Source organism: Sycon ciliatum, chromosome 8, assembly GCF_964019385.1.
Source record: "Sycon ciliatum chromosome 8, ocSycCili1.1, whole genome shotgun sequence".
Lineage (NCBI taxonomy): Eukaryota > Metazoa > Porifera > Calcarea > Leucosolenida > Sycettidae > Sycon > Sycon ciliatum.
In genome coordinates, this window is record NC_088650.1 from 33,283,305 (window position 1) to 33,308,775 (window position 25,471).

The window sequence follows — 25,471 nt, forward strand, 5'->3', positions numbered from 1 at the left end:
ATGGTTCTCCAGATATCTGTCCAGCCGACCACAGCAAGTGAAATGCCTCCGTCAACCACCTGGAACCCCGTACACGGCCAATCGCGGTGTCCCTCAGGGCTCTGTCCTGGGACCGGCACTGTTCACGGTGTACACCAGGCGCCTACCAGCCTGCCTACAGTCATCCCTCTGCCTCCTGTATGCAGATGACACCAACATCTACGCTGCCGACCCGTCCCCTTCCACTGCCACACAGACCTTGGAACATGATCTGACCCGTGTGAGCAGCTTTCTGGAGGCCCATGGACTACAGCTGAACCCATCCAAGACGCAATTCCTGCTGCTACGGAAACCCAATGTACATGCAGACTGTGCCCTGCAGTTTTGCAACAGCCGTATACAGCAATCGCAGCAAGCCAAGTATCTGGGCATCATCATAGATGAGCATCTGTCGTTTCAACAGCAAGTAAGTAACATTAGAAGTAAAGTCAATGCCAAGGTCAATGCATTTCGCCGTTGCCGCTACCTTCTCAGTGCTAGAGCCAAGCGAACTTTCTATCTTGCATTTGTCCAATCTACCCTGGAGTACGCGAGCAATGCGTACGTGCACTACCTGCGACAGACCACCTATAACGCTCTTATTAGCATCGCGAATCGGGCGATCCGCACTGTCTTTGGCTTCCCTCCCTCTGCCTCCATCCAACCCATCTTAGCTAGACAGCACCTAACACCGTTAAATATTCGCTATGCTGCCAACCTCTATGTGTTTCTACATAGATGCATAAATGCTCGTGCTAGTCCCCTACTTTGCCGACTTTTCACTCCTCGTGCTGTCTCATCATCCCGCACTGCTAGAATTACCCGTTCTCAGGAATTGCTCGGCCTGGTACTGCCCCATGCCAGATTGTATTTTGGCTATCACTCTGTATCTTATCTTGGAGCTGACCGATGGAACGCCCTCCCTGCCGCGATTCGCACCATATCCCTACCTGCTGCATTTCGCTCCGCTATCTTCACGTGGCTAGGGCACCCTGTAAGAAGACCATAGGTCTGTGGGGACTGCCCTAGTAAAATATGAATAAATAATAATAATAATAGCCCTTTCCCAGAGATGCCATAATTTTTCACAACTTATGCTTTCCGCAACCGTCTCAAAACAAGTGCTAGTTGCTGAAATCGCCTCCATATTAAAAAAAAGATCAAAAGTTGCTGACATGATATCGCCACTTAAAATTGGAGAGTTTTGTGCAAAAACCACCAAAAAAGTAGCAGAAATAGCGGAAATGAAGCGACAGCAAACTCGTACACCCCTTTCTGCTGTGAACCATCACTTTACACGTACAGTGCTAGTAGCCTGTTGCATGTATCCTACAAAAATATTTGATAATTGCCCGTTTTAAGATAATGCCTTGCTTTTTTACGCTAGTCTTACGACTTTCAGCTATGGAAAATTTATGCAAAAGTTGGGCACCCATTTTCTGTTGCCTCAACCATTCGTTCTATCGCGGACATGATCACCTATCCAATAGTCTATTATATTACTTTGAAGTACACTGTAGTTGTTCTGATCTTTCTACATCTTTCCCTCGAATGGGTCTATTGTTATTAGGCAATTGTCTGTTATAGTCACCACTATAAATATAATCCAATCCAATACAAATTCCAGTGCCCGGAAAAGGGAATGCACATTGTCGTAACTACCATTGATCTACCGTTTCCCTGAAATTAGTCTGAAGGCATGCCAGAAATGAGCGAGTATGCATTTATCTGACATGCAGTCCGTGACCTGACATTTCGACCCCATGCCATGCGGCCAAGGTTGCGGAAAAGTTGCGAAATAGTTCGCGAAAATGAAGAAAATGAAGAAAGTTGCGAAAGTTGCGATTTCTTGCTAAACAACGAAAAGTTGCGATAAAGTGGTGAGCATTTTGGGGAAAGGGCTAGGAGCGACACTGACTCACGCTGCTACATGTATCTGGTGTTCACGAGGTGTTTGTCGTGCTGAAAACAGAGCGTCTCTGTAAGTTTGTTTGCCCTTGTTGCTCTGTACTACGCACTACCTCGGTAGTGTTAAGCACATGTCAGCACACTGGGTGCATACTCCCGTAGTTAGTGGGTGTGGGTGTTTTAAAGTAGTTTTTTTCTCATTAGGATCTGTGTTGAGACGATGAGTGCACAAAGTACCAAACATTTCAGTGAGTCCGGGAGATGATGAGTATACTTTGTATTCAACATTTCAGTGAGTCCGTGATTGTATGCAAAGTGTCAAGAGCAGCACATCTTAGAAGTTTTTCTTTTCTTTTCTCACTATACTCTTGATAATGGTGGTAAACACGCACCTGGCAATGTGGAGGTAAATACACACCGGATAGTAAAAGAGTGTTAGAAGTACAGTATGATAGCGTTTTCCAATATGTAAACCCACTCACCAGAGTTTGGGCAAATTTAAATGTTTACCAAATTAGAAATTGAAAATGGCCTGAGAAACGTTCTTTTTTAAACTGGTATAGAGTCATAATTGCACGGCATTCCTGTTTGGCCATTGCTGTTGGAAATGAACAGATCTGGGTAGTGCGGTTTGAACACAAACTTCGTAACTGCATGTACCTGTAGTAGTAGTGATACCGAATACTATCCAGAGTCAAAGAGTTGGTGGACAAGCCGTTGATTATTCACTCTCATTGTAATATCAAAAAGTATTCTTTCTAGACCAAAGAGTGGTATATTTGATAACATTTAATAACGATAGAAATTTTTACGATACTTCTCCAGACGTTTCGTTGTTCTGAACACTGACGATGTTGTTCAGAACAACAAAACGTCTGGAGAAGTATCGTAAAAATTTCTATCGTTATTAAATGTTATCAAATATACCACTCTTTGGTCTAGAAAGAATACTTTTTGATACTATCAAGAGTGCATAAACATTTTGTTTATGCACTCTTGATAGTACTTATTACTAGTACTACGGATTCCCTGTAATGGAGTCAGTGAATCATTCACCTGGGCCTGGATCACTGGAGAGAAGTCAATCACTTTGCTAGAGCAGTAGCGTGTGCAGTTCAGCTCCTTCTCTGGATGATCAAGTTGCTACAGACTTTGCAAGCTGATTTCTCTCTTTCTCTCTCTCTCTCTCTCTCTATTTCTCTCTCTCTCTCCCTCTCTCTCTATTTCTCTATTTCTCTCTCTCTCTATTTCTCTCCTCAACCATTCTACCTCACCTTCTCTTGTCTTTTATCGCACTTAATCACCCCCTTCTTTTAGGCTATGGTGCGCAAGCCCACGTTATCGCCAAGACCATAGGTCGGTGTTGTGGGCTTGCCTCACCAGCACAGGCTTGCTTTGCAGCCCCTACTCTCCCTGCTGTTTTGTTATTGTATATTCTGTTGTTGTCTTCTCCCCTTCTGACAAGTAGGTTGTGTACTTGCTAAAAGAATTTAAAAAATATTCCATACACCACTAGCACTGCTACAGGTTATGTCTGTGCGTCCCCAGGCAATGTTTTACGTAGCGTATTTGAGCTTCCTTGCCGCCTGGGTGGATTAGGCCTCATCAATGCAAGGACCTTGAGCGCACAGTTTGCTTCTTCAACCTGCATCACAGAGTCGCTCACCAACAGGATTTTGGCTGGAAAAAGGACCCTCGGAAGGGCCTTGACTTTATTCAGTAAGGCTAAGGCTGACGTCAGGGCGGCAACGCGTCGGGCACAAATTGCTGGGATGGAGGCGGTGATGAGCACTTCCTCCGAGGCCCTGCGCAACAGTATTGAAGTTGCACGTGAGAAGGGATCGTCGAGCTGGCTAACGTGTCGCCCATTGAGGAAGTATGGCTTTGGTCTCAGCAAGCAGGAGTTTTGGGATGGGTTGTGCCTCCGGTATGGGTGGACATCTGCAAGGCTTCCATCCCATTGCTCCTGTGGCCATGAAGTCAATGTGACGCACTCGCTTTCCTGTCCGCATGGATGTTTCCCGTCGATAAGACATAACGCTATCCGGGACACAACTACCCAGTTGTTTGATCAGGTGTGCTCCAATGTCTCCATTGAACCTGTGTTGCAGTCGCTGACTGGCTAGCAGTTGAGGTATTGTACTGCTAATGTGGAGAATCATGCATGACTGGATGTGCCTGTCAGTGGTTTGTGGGGCAGTCGATTTGAGCCAACCCTTCTTGATGTTCGGCTGTTCAACCCTTATGCTCGCTCAAATCGATCTGCACCACGTGCCACTGTGTACCGACGCCACGAAAAGGATAAAAACGCCATTATGAGGAACGTGTCAGGAACGTGGAGCAGGTATCTTTCGTTCCAGTGGTGATGTCGGCAAGTGCAGGGATGGGGAAGGCGGCATCGCCATTATACGCAAGGGTGGCCGCTCTTCTGGCAACAAAGAAGTCCGAAGTAGTTAGTGCGGGGCAGGTTCTGGTGCACTTTTTGACCTTTGACCTTTGGGCCAAATAAGGCACACTGTGTCGGTCGTGCTTGGTAGTAGTTAGTGCGGGGCAGGTTCTGGTGCACTTTTTGACCTTTGACCTTTGGGCCAAATAAGGCACACTGTGTTGGTCGTGCTGGGTCTGGCCCCGGGACCCCCCAGAGTTTGACCTTTGACCCCTGCCATGCCATAAATGTGCCATAAAGGTTCTTTTCCGTGGCGAACGTGCACTTGTGCACGTTCGGTGCATTCGCACCGTGGAGTAGTAAAATACGTACTATTCCCTGATTTGCACATCGTAGATGTGCATTGCATGCAGTGACATATTGCGCATGCGTGCATACGCACGCGGAGCGTGTGACCTTCAGTGGCCCTGCGTGTGGAAAAGACGCAGTGCAACACAAGGTGTACTAGTACACGTGTCATTATACTACTCCCTGATTCGCACTTCGTAGATGTGCAGCAAACAAGTGAGTTCACGTGCCATGCACTCGTTGAGCTCCAAGATCAGAACTCGGCTCAACGTAGTACTTGAAGTCACCGTTCCCATTACGTCATGTACATTTACATACACTCTGTTGAAGCACTGAAACATCGGTTTTCGGGGAATTCAACATGCGAATTTTTGAACATTCGGCGAAAAGATGGGTAATTTCTTCAAAACCACTGTTTTCGGCGAATTTTTCGCCCGGCCGATTTGGGAAATGCCAACTATTCATGCATGTACATTAGATGCATATTTCTATTTTGATCGGGATACAGTAAGAATCAACCGGCTACGCCCGGAGTATCATGCATTAAAACAATTATTGAAGGGGTGTCACAGTGAAGCAGTGTTGCTACGCACCACAAATCCCCTCTGCACTGTACCGAATCTATACTGGAGAATCCAGAGTGGCCAGCAAAGAGTCACAACCCGCGGGTATCCAGTCACACTAAGGCATGTCCACCATTCCCCACATATTCACCATAACAAAACACAATACTGTTTACTATAATACACTTTTATTTAAATAATTGACTTGGATGAGTCTGTAGAAGAGAACACAATGCACGCACACGCACGCATGCGCGGACACACACACGCACACACGCACACACACACATCTAGGTTATAGTGCTATACACGTATCTAGGGTTTAGGAAGCACGAGAATATGTCGAAGCACCCACACATACCCCTTCATGCAGTGTACTTCAGTAGCCCAACACGTTACGACCGCTCAGGACCATCACAAAACACATTACGACCGCTCAGGACCATCACAAAACACTACACACTGTTACTACACTGCATACACAGTTACTACACTACGCCTGTTACAAGTACTTACAAATAATTTTGAAAACAAATGGCACATCCCGAAGACGGCAGCTAGCTCCAGACCTTCATACATACGTCATCATCATCTGTAAAACCAAGCATGAGCGCACACAAACACTATTAGTGTCACGAATACGGAAGCAGGGTAAGACAAGAGGATACGAAACAAGTAAGTATCGCTATAACGAGGGGGTAAGTATACATGTAGACAGAGCAGTGCTTACTTACAGGGTCCGGATACGCTCCATGGCGTCCCGGTAGTCGGACTGCAACAGCAGCCCGACTTGCCGGCCCTCCCAGTAACGGGCCCGATGGGCCGCACCCGCCAGGTGTGCGGCCACGGCCTGGCCTCCCACCAGCCTTTCTCCACTGTAAAAACGAAAGAAACCGCAGAAAGCACAGTGTCATAGAGCTCTTTTGTTGGGGGAGAGAGCTAGGAGCACTGCACACTTACCATTTGTCGCAATATATGATAAGAAAGAGGCGGCGCTTGACGCACCGCCTCAGGTGCTGGAACAGGGGTATTACCCCTGTCAGCTCCACACCGCAGTGGCAAGTGAACGCCATACTGTAAATGTAATGATACTGAAGTGAAGGTGTGAACCGCAAAGCAAGGCCTTTACCTTCTTCCTGTCGAATTCGCTCCCCAGCTGCATACCGACATCACCCGCTAAAATCCAATCATACCAAGTAATGCAAAGGTCATCAGTTGACCTTTTGGACTTTTCAACTCTTATCCAAAACCACCAAGAGGAAAAAACCAGGATGAAGAAGACGTCAGTTGTAGAAGCGTTTGTGGAGGAGTTGTTACATTATTCTCAGTAAATAGATATGGCTGATACATTCGGCGTAGACTTGGACGACCGGTCGTGGTCTCTCACCACGGGTCCTTTACTAATAGAAAGATGGACGCCAATAAGAACTGTTGTGGAGTTGGCAGATCAAAACGCGCAGCAAGAAATTTGGCACGTCGATGGTAGACTCCATCGGGAGGACGGACCAGCTCTTGTTGATAGTAGGGGAGTGTCCGCCTGGTGCTATGGAGGTCGCCTTCATCGCGTTAATGAACCGGCTTGGATAGGACGGGGTAGCATAGAGTACTACCTCAACGGCGCCCGTCATAGAGCCGGCGGTCCTGCAGTCAGTTATTATGACGCCACATGCGGTATTCTACGGTGGTATCACCACGGAAGACTCCACAGGTATGATGGCCCTGCAGTGGAAACATTTTCAGACCTTGGTGAAGACTCTGAGGGGTTCTACCGACACCGCGAAGAGTGGTATTGGAATGGCGTCAGACAAAGGATCGGCGACGGCCCTGCTCTGACGGAGAGATTTGATGGCGCCTATTTGCTGGAAGCCTGGTATGTCCAAGGGCGTCTACACAGAGTAGACGGACCAGCCAGGATCACTCGGAGTGATGATGGTATCACCATCCAGTGGTATTATCACGACCGGCTCCACAGGGAGAATGCGCCAGCCGTGATACGCAGGGAAGGTAACAACCGTGTACGGGAGTGGTACCGATACAACCTTCGGCATAGGGAAGATGGGCCTGCTTTCATCTCTCAGGAGGAGGGTATCTATCAGTGGTACCTCAACGGGGTGTATTACGGTGACCACCATCAAGACCAGGCAATACACCCCATGGAGCTGCAGTACATCAATGTAGTGCCTACTAAGGTAGACTCGTCAGCAATAAGTCATGAGCCCATTTGTGTGATTTGTCAGGATACCCTGGACCGTCCTCTATCCAAGTTGGAGTGTGGTCATGAATTTCACTTCCACTGTATCAAGGAGTGGATCAGTTCTGCCTCCAGCCCAACTTGCCCAACCTGCCGCTACTCCATGACTGCTGAGGACTTGGTTGAGTTCTTGTAGTAATACATGACACCGCTGCGTGTAGGCGACTACGAATGACCAGTCATGTGCTACAGATGGACACGGACACGCCACCCTAAGTAGCCATGAGCGGCTATTTGGACAAGGACAACAAAGCACCTCGTGGGTGGCCAAGGTTGACACTAGCCACAAGTCTGGTCGCTCAGTTGAATAAGCTGGGTGTGCCCATGAAGACCATGCAGAGGACAAGACAGACTGGAAGAAACTGTGCAGCTCGACACTCGAGGACAAATCAGTATCAGCAGCTACTACACCTTGCTGATGATGCTCACAAGACAGAAGTGGGGAAAAAAACTGAATTTCTTTATTTAGTGCTCAACTACGCGAAATGTGTTATTATTATTATACATGTTCAACTGTAATCAGTCTGGCTGACTGCCATTCTCTACCACACATTACCGGACACTGTTGTGGTTGTCGTCGTTATCGTCGTCGTTGTTGATGTTGTAGTCGGTTGTTGTCGTCGTTATCGTCGTCGTTGTTGATGTTGTTATTGGTTGTTGTTGTCGGTTGTTGCCGGTTGTTGTCGTCGTTTGTTGTTGGTTGTTGTTGGTTGTTGTTGATGTTGTAGTCGGTTGTTGTCGTCGTTATCGTCGTCGTTGTTGATGTTGTTATTGGTTGTTGTTGTCGGTTGTTGCCGGTTGTTGTCGTCGTTTGTTGTTGGTTGTTGTTGGTTGTTGTTGATGTTGTTGTCGGTTGTTGTCGTCGTTATCGTCGTCGTTGTTGATGTTGTTATTGGTTGTTGTTGGTTGTTGTTGTGTGTTGTTGTCGGTTGTTGTTGGCTGTTGGATGTTGTTGTCGGTTGTTGCTGGTTATTGTTGGTTGTTGTTGGTTGTTGTTGTTGTCGGTTGTTGTCGGTTGTTGGGTGTTGTTGTCGGTTGTTGGGTGTTCTTGTTGGTTGGTGTTGGTTGTTGTTGGTTGTTGTCGGTTGTTGTCCGTTGTTGTCGGCTGTTGCTAGTTGTTGCTGGTTGTTGTTGTTGGCTGTTGTTGGTTGTTGTTGGATGTTGTTGTCGGTTGTTGTCGGTTGCTAGTTGTTGGTTGTAGTTGGTTGTTGTTGGTTGTTGTCGGTTGTTTTCGGCCGTTGTCGGTTGTTGTTGTTTATTGTTGGCTGTTGTTGGTTGTTGTTGGGTGTTGTTTGGTATTGTTGTCGGTTGTTGCCGGTTGACGTTTGCTGTTGTTGGTTGTTGTTGCCGGTTGTTGTCGGTTGTTGGGTGTTGTTGTCGGTTGTTGGGTGTTGTTGTTGTCGGTTGTTGGGTGGTGTTGTTGGTTGTTGTTGGTTGTTGTTGGTTGTTGCCGGATGTTGTCGGTTGGTGTTGGTTGTTGTTGTCGGTTGTTGTCGGTTGTTGTCGGTTGTTGTTGGTTGTTGTTGGTTGTTGTTGGTTGTTGTTGGTTGTTGTTGCCTGTTGTTGGCTGTTGTTGTCGGTTGTTGTTGGTTGTTGTTGGTAGTTGTTGTCGGTTGCTGTCGGTTGTTGTCGGTTGTTGTCGGTTGTTGTTGTTTGTTGTTGGTTGTTGTTGGTTGTTGTTGGTTGTTGTTGGTTGTTGTTGGCTGTTGTTGTTTGTTGTTGGTTGTTGTTGTCGGTTGTTGTCGGTTGTTGGGTGTTGTTGTTGGTTATTGTCGGTTGTTGTCGGTTGTTGTCGGTTGTTGTGTTTTAACCCTTTGCGGTGCATCAGTCATTAACGACTGATATTGTGTACATACCGTAAAACTGTCGTAACTCCATCGATTTTAGTCCTGTTGCACATATCGAAATATGTAGATTAATCGTTATTTTGTTCATTATCCAGGAGGATGTTGCTATGATTCAGTACCATTTTTTCGCATAATGAGACAAGTTTGTGTAACGTTAGTGTGACGTGGGTATGCTGATTGGATGCGAGGTGGTGAGAGTATGCTGATTGGCCGATAACAATTAGTGGAAGGGATAAAGTAATGCGCTGCTTGTGCAGCGTAACCAAACACATGGTCTGTGGGAAACACCCTAGTAAAATAAACAAAATAATAATAACATGAATTGCCACCGGCACTTGAGAGACTCGAGCCCCGCCACCTTGTTCAAATCGGACTTGGTAGCTTCGTATTGGAACTTAATCTTCTTCTTTTTGAGGTATGACCGTACAAAACGCGCTTGGAGTTTTCATTTATTTTATTTTTTCATTGCAACTTTTTTAGCAGATGTCCACTCGTGAAACAACGGTGAATCTGGAACGAATAAATGGTCCATGCCAAAGGCATGACGAGTCTCGAAGTCTTCACATTCATGATGGAACCTTGTCATGATTGACGCATTCCTTGATGGTGCGCACATGAAATCAACCTGGCTCATCTTTTCCAATTCCATTCTTTTCACATCCTGCAACCCATACCCTACTAGTATCAGTGGGGACGCTAGAATCAGAAGAGGCAAGGCAGCACTCTTCCGTGGATGTATTACTCGACACAACACCACCCATACTTGTTTTCTAGAAGTTTTGAATATAATGATATATTGCAGTAGGAAGTAGTATACAGTCAAATAGGATAGGATAAGAATGAATGATCAGCTGTCTGATAAAGAATGCAGTTCATTAAAGACTTATTGGAAGCTCTCTACCAGCTGATCGTCTTGTTGAACGGCGACACTGCATAATGATATGAAGCTCTCAGTTAGCTGTTTCAGTTCCGTGGTAGAAAGTGTCATGTGCGCGTCCAGAGCACGATGAAAACATCTGGGCTCCACGTGGATGCAGACGATTGGAGCAACAGTAAGACGTACCTTCAACGCCTGCTCGTCAATGTCGAGGGAGACTGCCCCGGGGTAGATGAAAACATCTTGTTCCACATCCAGTTCGAACGAGCTGGTCGGGACTAGCTTGCTTTCACCGTTGATGTACACCCGACATTGACCGTCGGACGAACGTGATGGGTAGAAGTTGGTCTTGATCTTCTCCACACGTCCTCTTCGGAGAGTGTCACGGAGCGATGGACAAGTCTTGATCAAGTTCGTAATGATGAACTCAGTGGACTCATTCAGGTCGATGTAAACCTGCCCTTGAGCATCTTTGCGAGCTGTTGCCGTACTACCACAGGCTGGTAGAGCTCCTGAAGGGAAGTACATCTTATAACCAGGCTTGTAGAAGGATCTACCTGATGACTTGTAGGACAGTTGCATGTCCTCCTGAAACCCATCCACCACAATCTCTTTGTGGAGCTTGGTAGGAGCAGGTGGCACATAGCGACGCTTAGCCGGTACTGCGTTCGAAGAGAGCACAACTTGAGGAGGGTCAGCAGGAAGAGCGGAATTCTTCCTCACCCGTCGCTCGTAAAGGGAATCCATCTTCCAGGAAGCGAAGGCAGAACAACTCATCAGCACTGTATTCGATGAACGAATGACTCAACTACAGGACAACCATCTGTATTTATACAAGTCAGAGACGGGGGCGGATTGAAATGTTAAAAATATGTGTCAGCTAGATCAACCAATCACCATCAAGCCCGACACAAACATTTGCCCAATCAGCATTGAGCCCGCCAAAAACATTTGACCAACCAGCATCAAACTCACCAAAAACATTTTGTCCAGTCAGCGGCATGCCCACCAAATAATTATCTCATCTTAAAGATTCCTTACATGATACAGCCACTTTAGTGAACTGATACAGTATGGAAATAAGATCAAAGTCAAACGTGTGCAAGTTCTGAATCACGTGATCAAGTGAATAGGTTTCCCAACAATAGGCATCAATCAATGATGTCATAAGAGATGTATCAGATGGAGATAAAATCAGCAAATTCGTACGCAACGTGGACAGTTGAGATGATGACACCATCCTGGTCGACTCCATGAGATGCAGTACATATAGGAGTGGAAAATGCTGAGGAAGAGGTTTCATGATTCGACTGAACCTCAACCACGATACATTGCTACGAGGTAAGTAGGAACGCAGTTTACGTAGTACATCCACATTCGTATCGTATACTATGCAGGATAATGCTATAGCATAGTTTAAACTCTTGTACAAACAGGATTTTTTCATCGCAAGTAACTGCTCCCGAAGAGGGTGTACGCAAAGCTGATCGGATAAGAGTTCAGTTTTCGAAAGAAAATGCAAAAGATGACGATCCACACCGCATAACCGCTCATGTACAGCGTAACGCTTCTTCATCAAACTACATCTCCTATGCACATCATCTTCAGGGAAGTAAATCACCGCCATGACAAGTCCACACGAAGAACACACGTATCTTCCTTCATGTAAAACATGATCAAGATGTTGACACTGTTTTTCCTCCCCGTATTGCTCTTTTTCTTCTTCTTTCTTCTTAAATTCAGAATCCATCTTCACTCCTCACCAACATCCTCATTATGACACTATATCCAGCATGATATCTACTTTATATAACCAATCCTATCCAGGGCAATTATCAGGTACAACCATGGGGGTAGATGACCTCATACCCTCGCCAACACGTCGGAGAGGGTATGAGGTCATCTACCCCCATGGTTGTACCTGATAATTGCCCTGGATAGGATTGGTTATATAAAGTAGATATCATGCTGGATATAGTGTCATAATGAGGATGTTGGTGAGGAGTGAAGATGGATTCTGAATTTAAGAAGAAAGAAGAAGAAAAAGAGCAATACGGGGAGGAAAAACAGTGTCAACATCTTGATCATGTTTTACATGAAGGAAGATACGTGTGTTCTTCGTGTGGACTTGTCATGGCGGTGATTTACTTCCCTGAAGATGATGTGCATAGGAGATGTAGTTTGATGAAGAAGCGTTACGCTGTACATGAGCGGTTATGCGGTGTGGATCGTCATCTTTTGCATTTTCTTTCGAAAACTGAACTCTTATCCGATCAGCTTTGCGTACACCCTCTTCGGGAGCAGTTACTTGCGATGAAAAAATCCTGTTTGTACAAGAGTTTAAACTATGCTATAGCATTATCCTGCATAGTATACGATACGAATGTGGATGTACTACGTAAACTGCGTTCCTACTTACCTCGTAGCAATGTATCGTGGTTGAGGTTCAGTCGAATCATGAAACCTCTTCCTCAGCATTTTCCACTCCTATATGTACTGCATCTCATGGAGTCGACCAGGATGGTGTCATCATCTCAACTGTCCACGTTGCGTACGAATTTGCTGATTTTATCTCCATCTGATACATCTCTTATGACATCATTGATTGATGCCTATTGTTGGGAAACCTATTCACTTGATCACGTGATTCAGAACTTGCACACGTTTGACTTTGATCTTATTTCCATACTGTATCAGTTCACTAAAGTGGCTGTATCATGTAAGGAATCTTTAAGATGAGATAATTATTTGGTGGGCATGCCGCTGACTGGACAAAATGTTTTTGGTGAGTTTGATGCTGGTTGGTCAAATGTTTTTGGCGGGCTCAATGCTGATTGGGCAAATGTTTGTGTCGGGCTTGATGGTGATTGGTTGATCTAGCTGACACATATTTTTAACATTTCAATCCGCCCCCGTCTCTGACTTGTATAAATACAGATGGTTGTCCTGTAGTTGAGTCATTCGTTCATCGAATACAGTGCTGATGAGTTGTTCTGCCTTCGCTTCCTGGAAGATGGATTCCCTTTACGAGCGACGGGTGAGGAAGAATTCCGCTCTTCCTGCTGACCCTCCTCAAGTTGTGCTCTCTTCGAACGCAGTACCGGCTAAGCGTCGCTATGTGCCACCTGCTCCTACCAAGCTCCACAAAGAGATTGTGGTGGATGGGTTTCAGGAGGACATGCAACTGTCCTACAAGTCATCAGGTAGATCCTTCTACAAGCCTGGTTATAAGATGTACTTCCCTTCAGGAGCTCTACCAGCCTGTGGTAGTACGGCAACAGCTCGCAAAGATGCTCAAGGACAGGTTTACATCGACCTGAATGAGTCCACTGAGTTCATCATTACGAACTTGATCAAGACTTGTCCATCGCTCCGTGACACTCTCCGAAGAGGACGTGTGGAGAAGATCAAGACCAACTTCTACCCATCACGTTCGTCCGACGGTCAATGTCGGGTGTACATCAACGGTGAAAGCAAGCTAGTCCCGACCAGCTCGTTCGAACTGGATGTGGAACAAGATGTTTTCATCTACCCCGGGGCAGTCTCCCTCGACATTGACGAGCAGGCGTTGAAGGTACGTCTTACTGTTGCTCCAATCGTCTGCATCCACGTGGAGCCCAGATGTTTTCATCGTGCTCTGGACGCGCACATGACACTTTCTACCACGGAACTGAAACAGCTAACTGAGAGCTTCATATCATTATGCAGTGTCGCCGTTCAACAAGACGATCAGCTGGTAGAGAGCTTCCAATAAGTCTTTAATGAACTGCATTCTTTATCAGACAGCTGATCATTCATTCTTATCCTATCCTATTTGACTGTATACTACTTCCTACTGCAATATATCATTATATTCAAAACTTCTAGAAAACAAGTATGGGTGGTGTTGTGTCGAGTAATACATCCACGGAAGAGTGCTGCCTTGCCTCTTCTGATTCTAGCGTCCCCACTGATACTAGTAGGGTATGGGTTGCAGGATGTGAAAAGAATGGAATTGGAAAAGATGAGCCAGGTTGATTTCATGTGCGCACCATCAAGGAATGCGTCAATCATGACAAGGTTCCATCATGAATGTGAAGACTTCGAGACTCGTCATGCCTTTGGCATGGACCATTTATTCGTTCCAGATTCACCGTTGTTTCACGAGTGGACATCTGCTAAAAAAGTTGCAATGAAAAAATAAAATAAATGAAAACTCCAAGCGCGTTTTGTACGGTCATACCTCAAAAAGAAGAAGATTAAGTTCCAATACGAAGCTACCAAGTCCGATTTGAACAAGGTGGCGGGGCTCGAGTCTCTCAAGTGCCGGTGGCATTCATGTTATTATTATTTTATTTATTTTACTAGGGTGTTTCCCACAGACCATGTGTTTGGTTACGCTGCACAAGCAGCGCATTACTTTATCCCTTCCACTAATTGTTATCGGCCAATCAGCATACTCTCACCACCTCGCATCCAATCAGCATACCCACGTCACACTAACGTTACACAAACTTGTCTCATTATGCGAAAAAATGGTACTGAATCATAGCAACATCCTCCTGGATAATGAACAAAATAACGATTAATCTACATATTTCGATATGTGCAACAGGACTAAAATCGATGGAGTTACGACAGTTTTACGGTATGTACACAATATCAGTCGTTAATGACTGATGCACCGCAAAGGGTTAAAACACAACAACCGACAACAACCGACAACAACCGACAATAACCAACAACAACACCCAACAACCGACAACAACCGACAACAACAACCAACAACAAACAACAACAACCAACAACAACCAACAACAACCAACAACAACCAACAACAACCAACAACAAACAACAACAACCGACAACAACCGACAACAACCGACAGCAACCGACAACAACTACCAACAACAACCAACAACAACCGACAACAACAGCCAACAACAGCCAACAACAACCAACAACAACCAACAACAACCAACAACAACCAACAACAACCGACAACAACCGACAACAACCGACAACAACAACCAACACCAACCGACAACATCCGGCAACAACCAACAACAACCAACAACAACCAACAACACCACCCAACAACCGACAACAACAACACCCAACAACCGACAACAACACCCAACAACCGACAACAACCGGCAACAACAACCAACAACAGCAAACGTCAACCGGCAACAACCGACAACAATACCAAACAACACCCAACAACAACCAACAACAGCCAACAATAAACAACAACAACCGACAACGGCCGAAAACAACCGACAACAACCAACAACAACCGACAACAACCAACTACAACCAACAACTAGCAACCGACAACAACCGACAACAACATCCAACAACAACCAACAACAGCCAACAACAACAACCAGCAACAACTAGCAACAGCCGACAACAACGGACAACAACCGACAACAACCAACAACAACCAACACCAACCAACAAGAACACCCAACAACCGACAACAACACCCAACAACCGACAACAACCGACAACAACAACAACCAACAACAACCAACAATAACCAGCAACAACCGACAACAACATCCAACAGCCAACAACAACCGACAACAACACACAACAACAACCAACAACAACCAATAACAACATCAACAACGACGACGATAACGACGACAACAACCGACTACAACATCAACAACAACCAACAACAACCAACAACAAACGACGACAACAACCGGCAACAACCGACAACAACAACCAATAACAACATCAACAACGACGACGATAACGACGACAACAACCGACTACAACATCAACAACGACGACGATAACGACGACAACCACAACAGTGTCCGGTAATGTATGGTAGAGAATGGCAGTCAGCCAGACTGATTACAGTTGAACATGTATAATAATAATAACACATTTCGCGTAGTTGAGCACTAAATAAAGAAATTCAGTTTTTTTCCCCACTTCTGTCTTGTGAGCATCATCAGCAAGGTGTAGTAGCTGCTGATACTGATTTGTCCTCGAGTGTCGAGCTGCACAGTTTCTTCCAGTCTGTCTTGTCCTCTGCATGGTCTTCATGGGCACACCCAGCTTATTCAACTGAGCGACCAGACTTGTGGCTAGTGTCAACCTTGGCCACCCACGAGGTGCTTTGTTGTCCTTGTCCAAATAGCCGCTCATGGCTACTTAGGGTGGCGTGTCCGTGTCCATCTGTAGCACATGACTGGTCATTCGTAGTCGCCTACACGCAGCGGTGTCATGTATTACTACAAGAACTCAACCAAGTCCTCAGCAGTCATGGAGTAGCGGCAGGTTGGGCAAGTTGGGCTGGAGGCAGAACTGATCCACTCCTTGATACAGTGGAAGTGAAATTCATGACCACACTCCAACTTGGATAGAGGACGGTCCAGGGTATCCTGACAAATCACACAAATGGGCTCATGACTTATTGCTGACGAGTCTACCTTAGTAGGCACTACATTGATGTACTGCAGCTCCATGGGGTGTATTGCCTGGTCTTGATGGTGGTCACCGTAATACACCCCGTTGAGGTACCACTGATAGATACCCTCCTCCTGAGAGATGAAAGCAGGCCCATCTTCCCTATGCCGAAGGTTGTATCGGTACCACTCCCGTACACGGTTGTTACCTTCCCTGCGTATCACGGCTGGCGCATTCTCCCTGTGGAGCCGGTCGTGATAATACCACTGGATGGTGATACCATCATCACTCCGAGTGATCCTGGCTGGTCCGTCTACTCTGTGTAGACGCCCTTGGACATACCAGGCTTCCAGCAAATAGGCGCCATCAAATCTCTCCGTCAGAGCAGGGCCGTCGCCGATCCTTTGTCTGACGCCATTCCAATACCACTCTTCGCGGTGTCGGTAGAACCCCTCAGAGTCTTCACCAAGGTCTGAAAATGTTTCCACTGCAGGGCCATCATACCTGTGGAGTCTTCCGTGGTGATACCACCGTAGAATACCGCATGTGGCGTCATAATAACTGACTGCAGGACCGCCGGCTCTATGACGGGCGCCGTTGAGGTAGTACTCTATGCTACCCCGTCCTATCCAAGCCGGTTCATTAACGCGATGAAGGCGACCTCCATAGCACCAGGCGGACACTCCCCTACTATCAACAAGAGCTGGTCCGTCCTCCCGATGGAGTCTACCATCGACGTGCCAAATTTCTTGCTGCGCGTTTTGATCTGCCAACTCCACAACAGTTCTTATTGGCGTCCATCTTTCTATTAGTAAAGGACCCGTGGTGAGAGACCACGACCGGTCGTCCAAGTCTACGCCGAATGTATCAGCCATATCTATTTACTGAGAATAATGTAACAACTCCTCCACAAACGCTTCTACAACTGACGTCTTCTTCATCCTGGTTTTTTCCTCTTGGTGGTTTTGGATAAGAGTTGAAAAGTCCAAAAGGTCAACTGATGACCTTTGCATTACTTGGTATGATTGGATTTTAGCGGGTGATGTCGGTATGCAGCTGGGGAGCGAATTCGACAGGAAGAAGGTAAAGGCCTTGCTTTGCGGTTCACACCTTCACTTCAGTATCATTACATTTACAGTATGGCGTTCACTTGCCACTGCGGTGTGGAGCTGACAGGGGTAATACCCCTGTTCCAGCACCTGAGGCGGTGCGTCAAGCGCCGCCTCTTTCTTATCATATATTGCGACAAATGGTAAGTGTGCAGTGCTCCTAGCTCTCTCCCCCAACAAAAGAGCTCTATGACACTGTGCTTTCTGCGGTTTCTTTCGTTTTTACAGTGGAGAAAGGCTGGTGGGAGGCCAGGCCGTGGCCGCACACCTGGCGGGTGCGGCCCATCGGGCCCGTTACTGGGAGGGCCGGCAAGTCGGGCTGCTGTTGCAGTCCGACTACCGGGACGCCATGGAGCGTATCCGGACCCTGTAAGTAAGCACTGCTCTGTCTACATGTATACTTACCCCCTCGTTATAGCGATACTTACTTGTTTCGTATCCTCTTGTCTTACCCTGCTTCCGTATTCGTGACACTAATAGTGTTTGTGTGCGCTCATGCTTGGTTTTACAGATGATGATGACGTATGTATGAAGGTCTGGAGCTAGCTGCCGTCTTCGGGATGTGCCATTTGTTTTCAAAATTATTTGTAAGTACTTGTAACAGGCGTAGTGTAGTAACTGTGTATGCAGTGTAGTAACAGTGTGTAGTGTTTTGTGATGGTCCTGAGCGGTCGTAATGTGTTTTGTGATGGTCCTGAGCGGTCGTAACGTGTTGGGCTACTGAAGTACACTGCATGAAGGGGTATGTGTGGGTGCTTCGACATATTCTCGTGCTTCCTAAACCCTAGATACGTGTATAGCACTATAACCTAGATGTGTGTGTGTGCGTGTGTGCGTGTGTGTGTCCGCGCATGCGTGCGTGTGCGTGCATTGTGTTCTCTTCTACAGACTCATCCAAGTCAATTATTTAAATAAAAGTGTATTATAGTAAACAGTATTGTGTTTTGTTATGGTGAATATGTGGGGAATGGTGGACATGCCTTAGTGTGACTGGATACCCGCGGGTTGTGACTCTTTGCTGGCCACTCTGGATTCTCCAGTATAGATTCGGTACAGTGCAGAGGGGATTTGTGGTGCGTAGCAACACTGCTTCACTGTGACACCCCTTCAATAATTGTTTTAATGCATGATACTCCGGGCGTAGCCGGTTGATTCTTACTGTATCCCGATCAAAATAGAAATATGCATCTAATGTACATGCATGAATAGTTGGCATTTCCCAAATCGGCCGGGCGAAAAATTCGCCGAAAACAGTGGTTTTGAAGAAATTACCCATCTTTTCGCCGAATGTTCAAAAATTCGCATGTTGAATTCCCCGAAAACCGATGTTTCAGTGCTTCAACAGAGTGTATGTAAATGTACATGACGTAATGGGAACGGTGACTTCAAGTACTACGTTGAGCCGAGTTCTGATCTTGGAGCTCAACGAGTGCATGGCACGTGAACTCACTTGTTTGCTGCACATCTACGAAGTGCGAATCAGGGAGTAGTATAATGACACGTGTACTAGTACACCTTGTGTTGCACTGCGTCTTTTCCACACGCAGGGCCACTGAAGGTCACACGCTCCGCGTGCGTATGCACGCATGCGCAATATGTCACTGCATGCAATGCACATCTACGATGTGCAAATCAGGGAATAGTACGTATTTTACTACTCCACGGTGCGAATGCACCGAACGTGCACAAGTGCACGTTCGCCACGGAAAAGAACCTTTATGGCACATTTATGGCATGGCAGGGGTCAAAGGTCAAACTCTGGGGGGTCCCGGGGCCAGACCCAGCACGACCAACACAGTGTGCCTTATTTGGCCCAAAGGTCAAAGGTCAAAAAGTGCACCAGAACCTGCCCCGCACTAACTACTCTTGGTCTGGCCCCGGGACTCCCCCAGGGTTTGACCTTTGACCTTTAGGTTAAATAAGGCACACTGTGTCGGGCGCGCTTGGTCTGGCCCCGGGACTCCCCCAGGGTTTGACCTTTGGCCCTGCCATGCCATAAATGTCATCATGTTCTTTTCCGTGGCGAACGTGCACTTGTGCACGTTCGGTGCATTCGTACCAGGGAGTAGTAAAATACGTACTACTCCCTGATTCGCACATCGTAGATGTGCAGTGACATATTGCGCATGCGCGCATACGCACGCGGAGCGTGCGGCCTTCAGTGGCCCTGCGGAAAAGACGCAGTACAACACAAGGTGTACTGTAGTACACGTTTCATTGTAGTGTGATAGCCGACCTCATATACGCTGTACGGGGAGATTTTTCCTCAGTATGTTGTAGGCAGTGCTGGAGGTGACGTGACGATGGCGGAGCCAAGTGCAAAACGATCCAGGCAGCCCAAACAGCCCACCTCGAGTGCCGTGCGTGGTTTTTTGAAAAAGTTTTCTTTGCCAGGTTCAGGCACTGATCCTCTCGTCTTTTTCAGCAGCCATCATGACGAGCTCAGACAGGTTCTCCTCGAGGAGCTTCAGTCTCACCCGTTCAAGGTGGTTTTAGTTTTGAGGGTGGAGATGACACGAGAGTCGGCCACGGGTAGTACGTCTGCCGTCCCGTTTTTTAGAAGTAGACCGGCTCGGATCCTCAGCGAAGGGGACATTGATGGTGCAGTCAAGACGATGGTGGCGAGGATCACTGGTCTTATTGATAAGTGGATGCAGAACGGATCCAACTGGACCGTTTCTCGAGTGAGACAGCTGGATGTGTCGACAGCAAAGTACACTCCTCTTCGAGGTGAGTTTCTGTTCATCCGGCAATGTTTGTTCGAAGCCTGTCGAATTTCTTGTGGAAAGTTGTAGATGTATTGTTTTGTACTAGATGTACAGTTTTTCGTGGTTGTCGAGAGGGTGTAGTTGTGATGTGGTGTTACTCTGAGCAAAGCCTTCGTTGTATTTTTGTGGTGTTCTGTAGGTGGTGCAGCTGCTATCCCGCCGAAATTAGAAAAAAAGAAGGCCATCATTAACGTAAAGAACAACGATGACAGGTGTTTGATGTGGGCGTTGTTGTCAGCGCTGCACCCCGTCGAACAGAATGCTGAGCGTGCATCCAAGTACACCCAGTATCTTGAGGAGCTGCGGTTCGACGGTGTAATGTTCCCTGCAACGCTCCGTGATGTATCCAAAGTGGAGATACAGAATGGTCTTGCAATCAATGTGTTTGGGTACGAGGGGAATCTGTACCCACTCTATCTCAGCGAGCGACAGGAGACTCCCATCAACCTCCTTCTTCATGACAACCACTTCACATGGATAAAAAACTTCAGTCGTGCATGCGAGAATAAGAACAGACATGCCACACACTATTGCTTCCGATGCCTCTCCGCACACAAAACAGCAGACTCCCTGCAGCATCACAGCGAGAGATGTCAGGTGATGAAGCCTGTGCCAGTAGTCATGCCCACAGCAAAGGACAGCATCCTCAAATATACAAATTTGAAGCACAGGATGGTGGCTCCATATATCATTTACGCTGATACGGAGGCCATCATTGAGCCGATGGAGGAACAGCATGGCAGCAGCACTGTACGCACAGCCCGTCATGTACCATGCAGCATCAGGTATGTTTTGTTGTTGGTGTTGTTTTTGACTAATGTTTGCTGTACTCATGCCTGCACAGTGCTTCCTGTTATTCCTTCTTGTCTTGTTCTCCCCTAATTGTGTTCGTGTTGTAGTATGTGCATTTTGTGTGATTCCATTTTTTCAAAAAAATCACTCATTCTTACTTTCCTTCTTCTTTTATGCTCTTGTAGATATGCTGCCATCCGATCCAACGGTGAAGTCCGTGGCGAGTTTGACGACTGCAGTGAGAATGCCATTCACAACTTTTTCGACAGTCTCAAAGAGTTGGAAGGCAGTATCCAGGAGGATTTGGCTGATATCAAGCCAATTCACATGACGGCAGAACTGGAGCTTGAGTTTCAGAACGCAGTCAACTGCTGGATATGTGATGAAGTACTTGGAGAAGATCGTGTTCGTGATCATGATCATCTCACTGGTAAGTATTATAATTTTTTGTTTATTTTTGTTGTTTTGCAGTTGTGTGTAGATATGCGCATGATGTGTATAGTGCATTTTCATGTCTTTGTAGCTGTTTGCATCTGTGTTTTATCATGGTGTATTGAATTGTATTGTCTGTGGTATCACCTTCACTGTAGATGTTTACTATGTTTGTGTATTCCCCTCTTTCTGAATATCTGCACAGGCAACTACCGTGGTGCTGCACACTACCAGTGTAATATTCAGCTAAGTATCTACCCAGATCGCCAGATCATTCCGGTTGTGTTTCACAACCTGAAAGGGTACGATGCTCACCACCTCATCGCCCACATTGGTATGACCGAGGTTGAAGAGGTGGAGTACGAGGACTCTAACCAGCGTAAGCGGATTAAGAAGGTTGGTGAGATCAGTGTCATCGCCAACAACATGGAGAAATATATTTCATTCAAGTGGCGTCAGTACCGCTTCATCGACTCCAAGGCCTTCTTGAACTCCTCTCTTGACTCGTTGGTGAGCAACACCCCGGAAGATGCGCTCAAGCTTACTCGTACATTGGCCCATCATGACCTTCTCCTGCGTAAGGGTGTCTACCCCTACGAGTACATGGACTCCTTTGCTCGGTTTGATGAGACACAGCTGCCACCTAAATCAGCATTTGAGTCTAGTTTGACTGGAGAAGGTATCAGTGATGCCGACTATGCCCATGCTCAGAACGTATGGCAGGTAAGCAGCTTGTGCCTTCTGTATTGTGCTCTACTTATGACTTTGAATGCTTTTGTGATGTGCTCTACTCATTTTTTTTGTACTCATTGCTCTCTATCTGTGGATGCTTGTGTGCATGTGTGTATGGATGCTTGCGTGTGTGTGTGTGTGCGTTGTTTTTTTGTTTTTCGTTTTGCAGACATTTGAGTGCAGTACAATGGAGGCCTATCATGACCTCTATTTGCAAACAGATGTCTATCTTCTAGCAGATGTCTTTGAGCATTTCCGCAAGACGGCATACAAGACGTATGGGTTGGATCCAGCCCATTACCTTACTCTCCCAGGTATGTTCATCAGTCTTTGTTGTTGTCCAATGTATTCTCTCCTTTAGATGGTGTTCTCTGTTAGTATTCTTGTGCTTTCTTGTCGGTGTATTTATATACTTTTTGCATGGTGTATTGACTTTCGTGTTTGTGTTCTGGTGTGTTGTATGGTGTTATGTAGGATATGCATGGGATGCTCTACTACGGTTCACCCAGATTGAACTGCAGCTGCTCACGGATGTAGACATGCATCTGTTTGTCGAAGCCGGTCTACGTGGGGGCATCTCAATGGCGTCGCAGCGGTACGGCAAGGCCAACAACCCTACGATGGATCAGTACAATTCTGCCGAGCCCACATCATACCTGCTATACCTTGACGCCAACAACCTGTATGGCTGGGCTATGTGCCAGAGTATGCCGACATCCGAGTTTGCCTGGTGTGACAAGAACCTGTCCGAGATACTGGCACACCCTGTAGATTCGAGCACTGGGTTCATTGTGGAGTGTGATCTTGAGGTACCCTCTTCGCTGCACCACTACTTCAATGATTATCCACTCGCACCGGAAGTGATGAGAACATTCTCAGATAAGCTATCACCATACCAACAAGCACTTGTGGAGGAGCTCAAAGTGTCAGCCGTAGATGGAGTCAAGTTGACACCCAGTCTCCTACCCAAGTCCAAATATGTGTTACACTACCGTACACTGCAGCTGTATTCGCGTCTGGGCATGGTGGTGACCGCTGTTCACAAGGTGTTGGGATTTCAGCAGAGTGCCTGGATGGCTCCCTACATCAATCTGAACACTGCACTTCGCACGAGGGCTACAACCGACTTTGAGAAGAGCTTTTACAAGGTAAATGCAACCGTTGTGTGCAGTCTTGTATGTTGTTGTTGGTTGTTGTTGTTGTTGTTGTTTTTGTTGTTGTTTTTGTCGCATGTATGGTGCAAGTGTGACGTGGAGTATGCTAATTGAAAAATATGCTGATGTGAAGGAATGGCATGATATGATTCTCATGTGTCATGTTTGCCTGTTTGTGTGCTGCAGCTGATGAACAACTCAGTCTTTGGCAAGACGATGGAGAACGTTCGTAATCGAATACGCATCGATCTCTTGCGAGAAGAAAGTGAGGAGCAGGTACTGAGGGCAGTGAGCAAGCCTACATATGTGCGGCACGACATTTTCCCGAACGGGCTTGTCGGAATAGAAAAGCAGCACACTGAGATCAAGCTCAACAAGCCGGTCTATGTGGGTATGTCGATACTAGACCTGTCAAAGGTGCACATGTACTCCTTCTACTACGATGTGCTGAAGGAGCAGTACGGTAGCAGAATCCGGCTGTTGTACACCGACACCGACTCTGTTATTGTGCACATAACCACCGGTGATGTTTATGCAGAGATGGATCTGTCTCTGTATGACACCAGCAACTTTCCCACTGACCATCCTCAGTACACTTCTGTCAATAAGAAAGTGGTTGGCAAATTCAAAGATGAGCTTGGTGGGAAATCCATGGTGGAGTTTGTAGGTCTAAGATCGAAGATGTACTCCTACATCGGGCAGGAATCGGCCAAACGGGCCAAGGGTGTGCGGAAGGCAGTCCTGGCAAATACCATCACCCACGAGGACTATGTAGATGCACTGCTCAGTCATCGTGTGTCTTCCAGGCCTATGACGGGTCTCCGATCACATTGCCACGCAGTGTATGAGGAGGTAACCACCAAGGTGGCATTGTCTCCATTCGACTGCAAGCGGTACATACTGGATGATGGCATGGCCACACTTGCATATGGTCACAAGGACATTTAATGGACAGGACCCCACATTGAACATGTTTCATCATTTTCATACAAAACTCCCCGCCGTTCTTCTGTCATTAATTCCTCCTATCTTGGCGTGTGGGGCCGGTTCCAACAATATACATTTTTGTTAAATATTTCAGGCTTGTGCCTCAATCATATTGCAGGATATAGTGCATCGTGCGGTATAATAATCTTCATCGTATCATCAAATATTACCCTACACACTTTGGTTTGCAGTGTGTGCACAGCATAGTCCATATATCATCAAATTGATCAAGTTCAGTAACTGCGGGCATATATTTCCCTAGCTTGAGAAAATGCTTATATACTTGCGTAAATTTATGCTCACAATGATGACATTAAAATGAGATTAACTCTGCCACACATTATATTACCAGACACTGTTGTTGTTGTTGTTGTCGTCATCGTTGTTGTTGTTGTTGTTGTTGGTTGTTGTTGGCTGTTGTTGGCTGTTGTCGGTTGTTGATGGTTGTTGTTGGTTGTTGTTGTTGGTTGTTGTTGTTGGTTGTTGTTGTTGGTTGTTGCTGTTGGTTGTTGTTGTTGGTTGTTGTTGTTGGTTGTTGTTGTTTGTTGTTGTTATTGTTGGTTGTTGTTGTTGGTTGTTGTTGGTAGTTGTTGTTTGTTGTTGGTTGTTGTTGGTTGTTGGTTGTTGTTGTTTGTTGTCCCATGGGACAATGAAACTACAAAGGAAAGTGGCTACTGACGAGGCACCTGTGACCACGCCAATGCCTGAAACTGATGAAGCTGAGGAACGGAGGATCCTTGAGTTGGCCCTTAGCCGACTTGAGCGTGATTAACAGCAGTGTTTACACTCCTCAGCAAATCCCATCAAATCGGAGCACATGTTGACGGGACCTTAGAGTTGGCACTGCTCAGTAATGGCAAAATATTTTAAATGGCCGCCAAGACCTTT

At 46.4% G+C, this 25,471-nt stretch overlaps 2 protein-coding genes across 3 annotated transcripts in view; one reads left to right on the forward strand and one right to left on the reverse strand.

Annotated features, from left to right (window-relative positions):
* The window catches only part of LOC135822816 (uncharacterized), a 109,177-nt gene that overhangs the window by 33,800 nt on the left and 49,906 nt on the right, over positions 1-25,471 (reverse strand). The gene's annotated exons all lie outside the window — the stretch shown is intronic.
* LOC135822827 (uncharacterized) lies at positions 20,089-24,914 on the forward strand. 2 transcript variants are annotated; one of them, XM_065335665.1, is made up of 7 exons: positions 20,089-20,448; positions 20,626-21,271; positions 21,464-21,708; positions 21,916-22,433; positions 22,612-22,756; positions 22,917-23,590; positions 23,783-24,914. In XM_065335665.1, the coding sequence occupies exons 1-7, from the start codon at positions 20,229-20,231 to the stop codon at positions 24,542-24,544; spliced, it is 3,210 nt and encodes a 1,069-aa protein (XP_065191737.1). In that variant the 5' UTR covers positions 20,089-20,228; the 3' UTR covers positions 24,545-24,914. The 2 variants fall into 2 exon arrangements, with proteins under 2 accessions (XP_065191737.1, XP_065191738.1); XM_065335666.1 differs by lacking the exon at positions 20,089-20,448 and having other exon boundaries at positions 21,095-21,271; positions 21,493-21,708.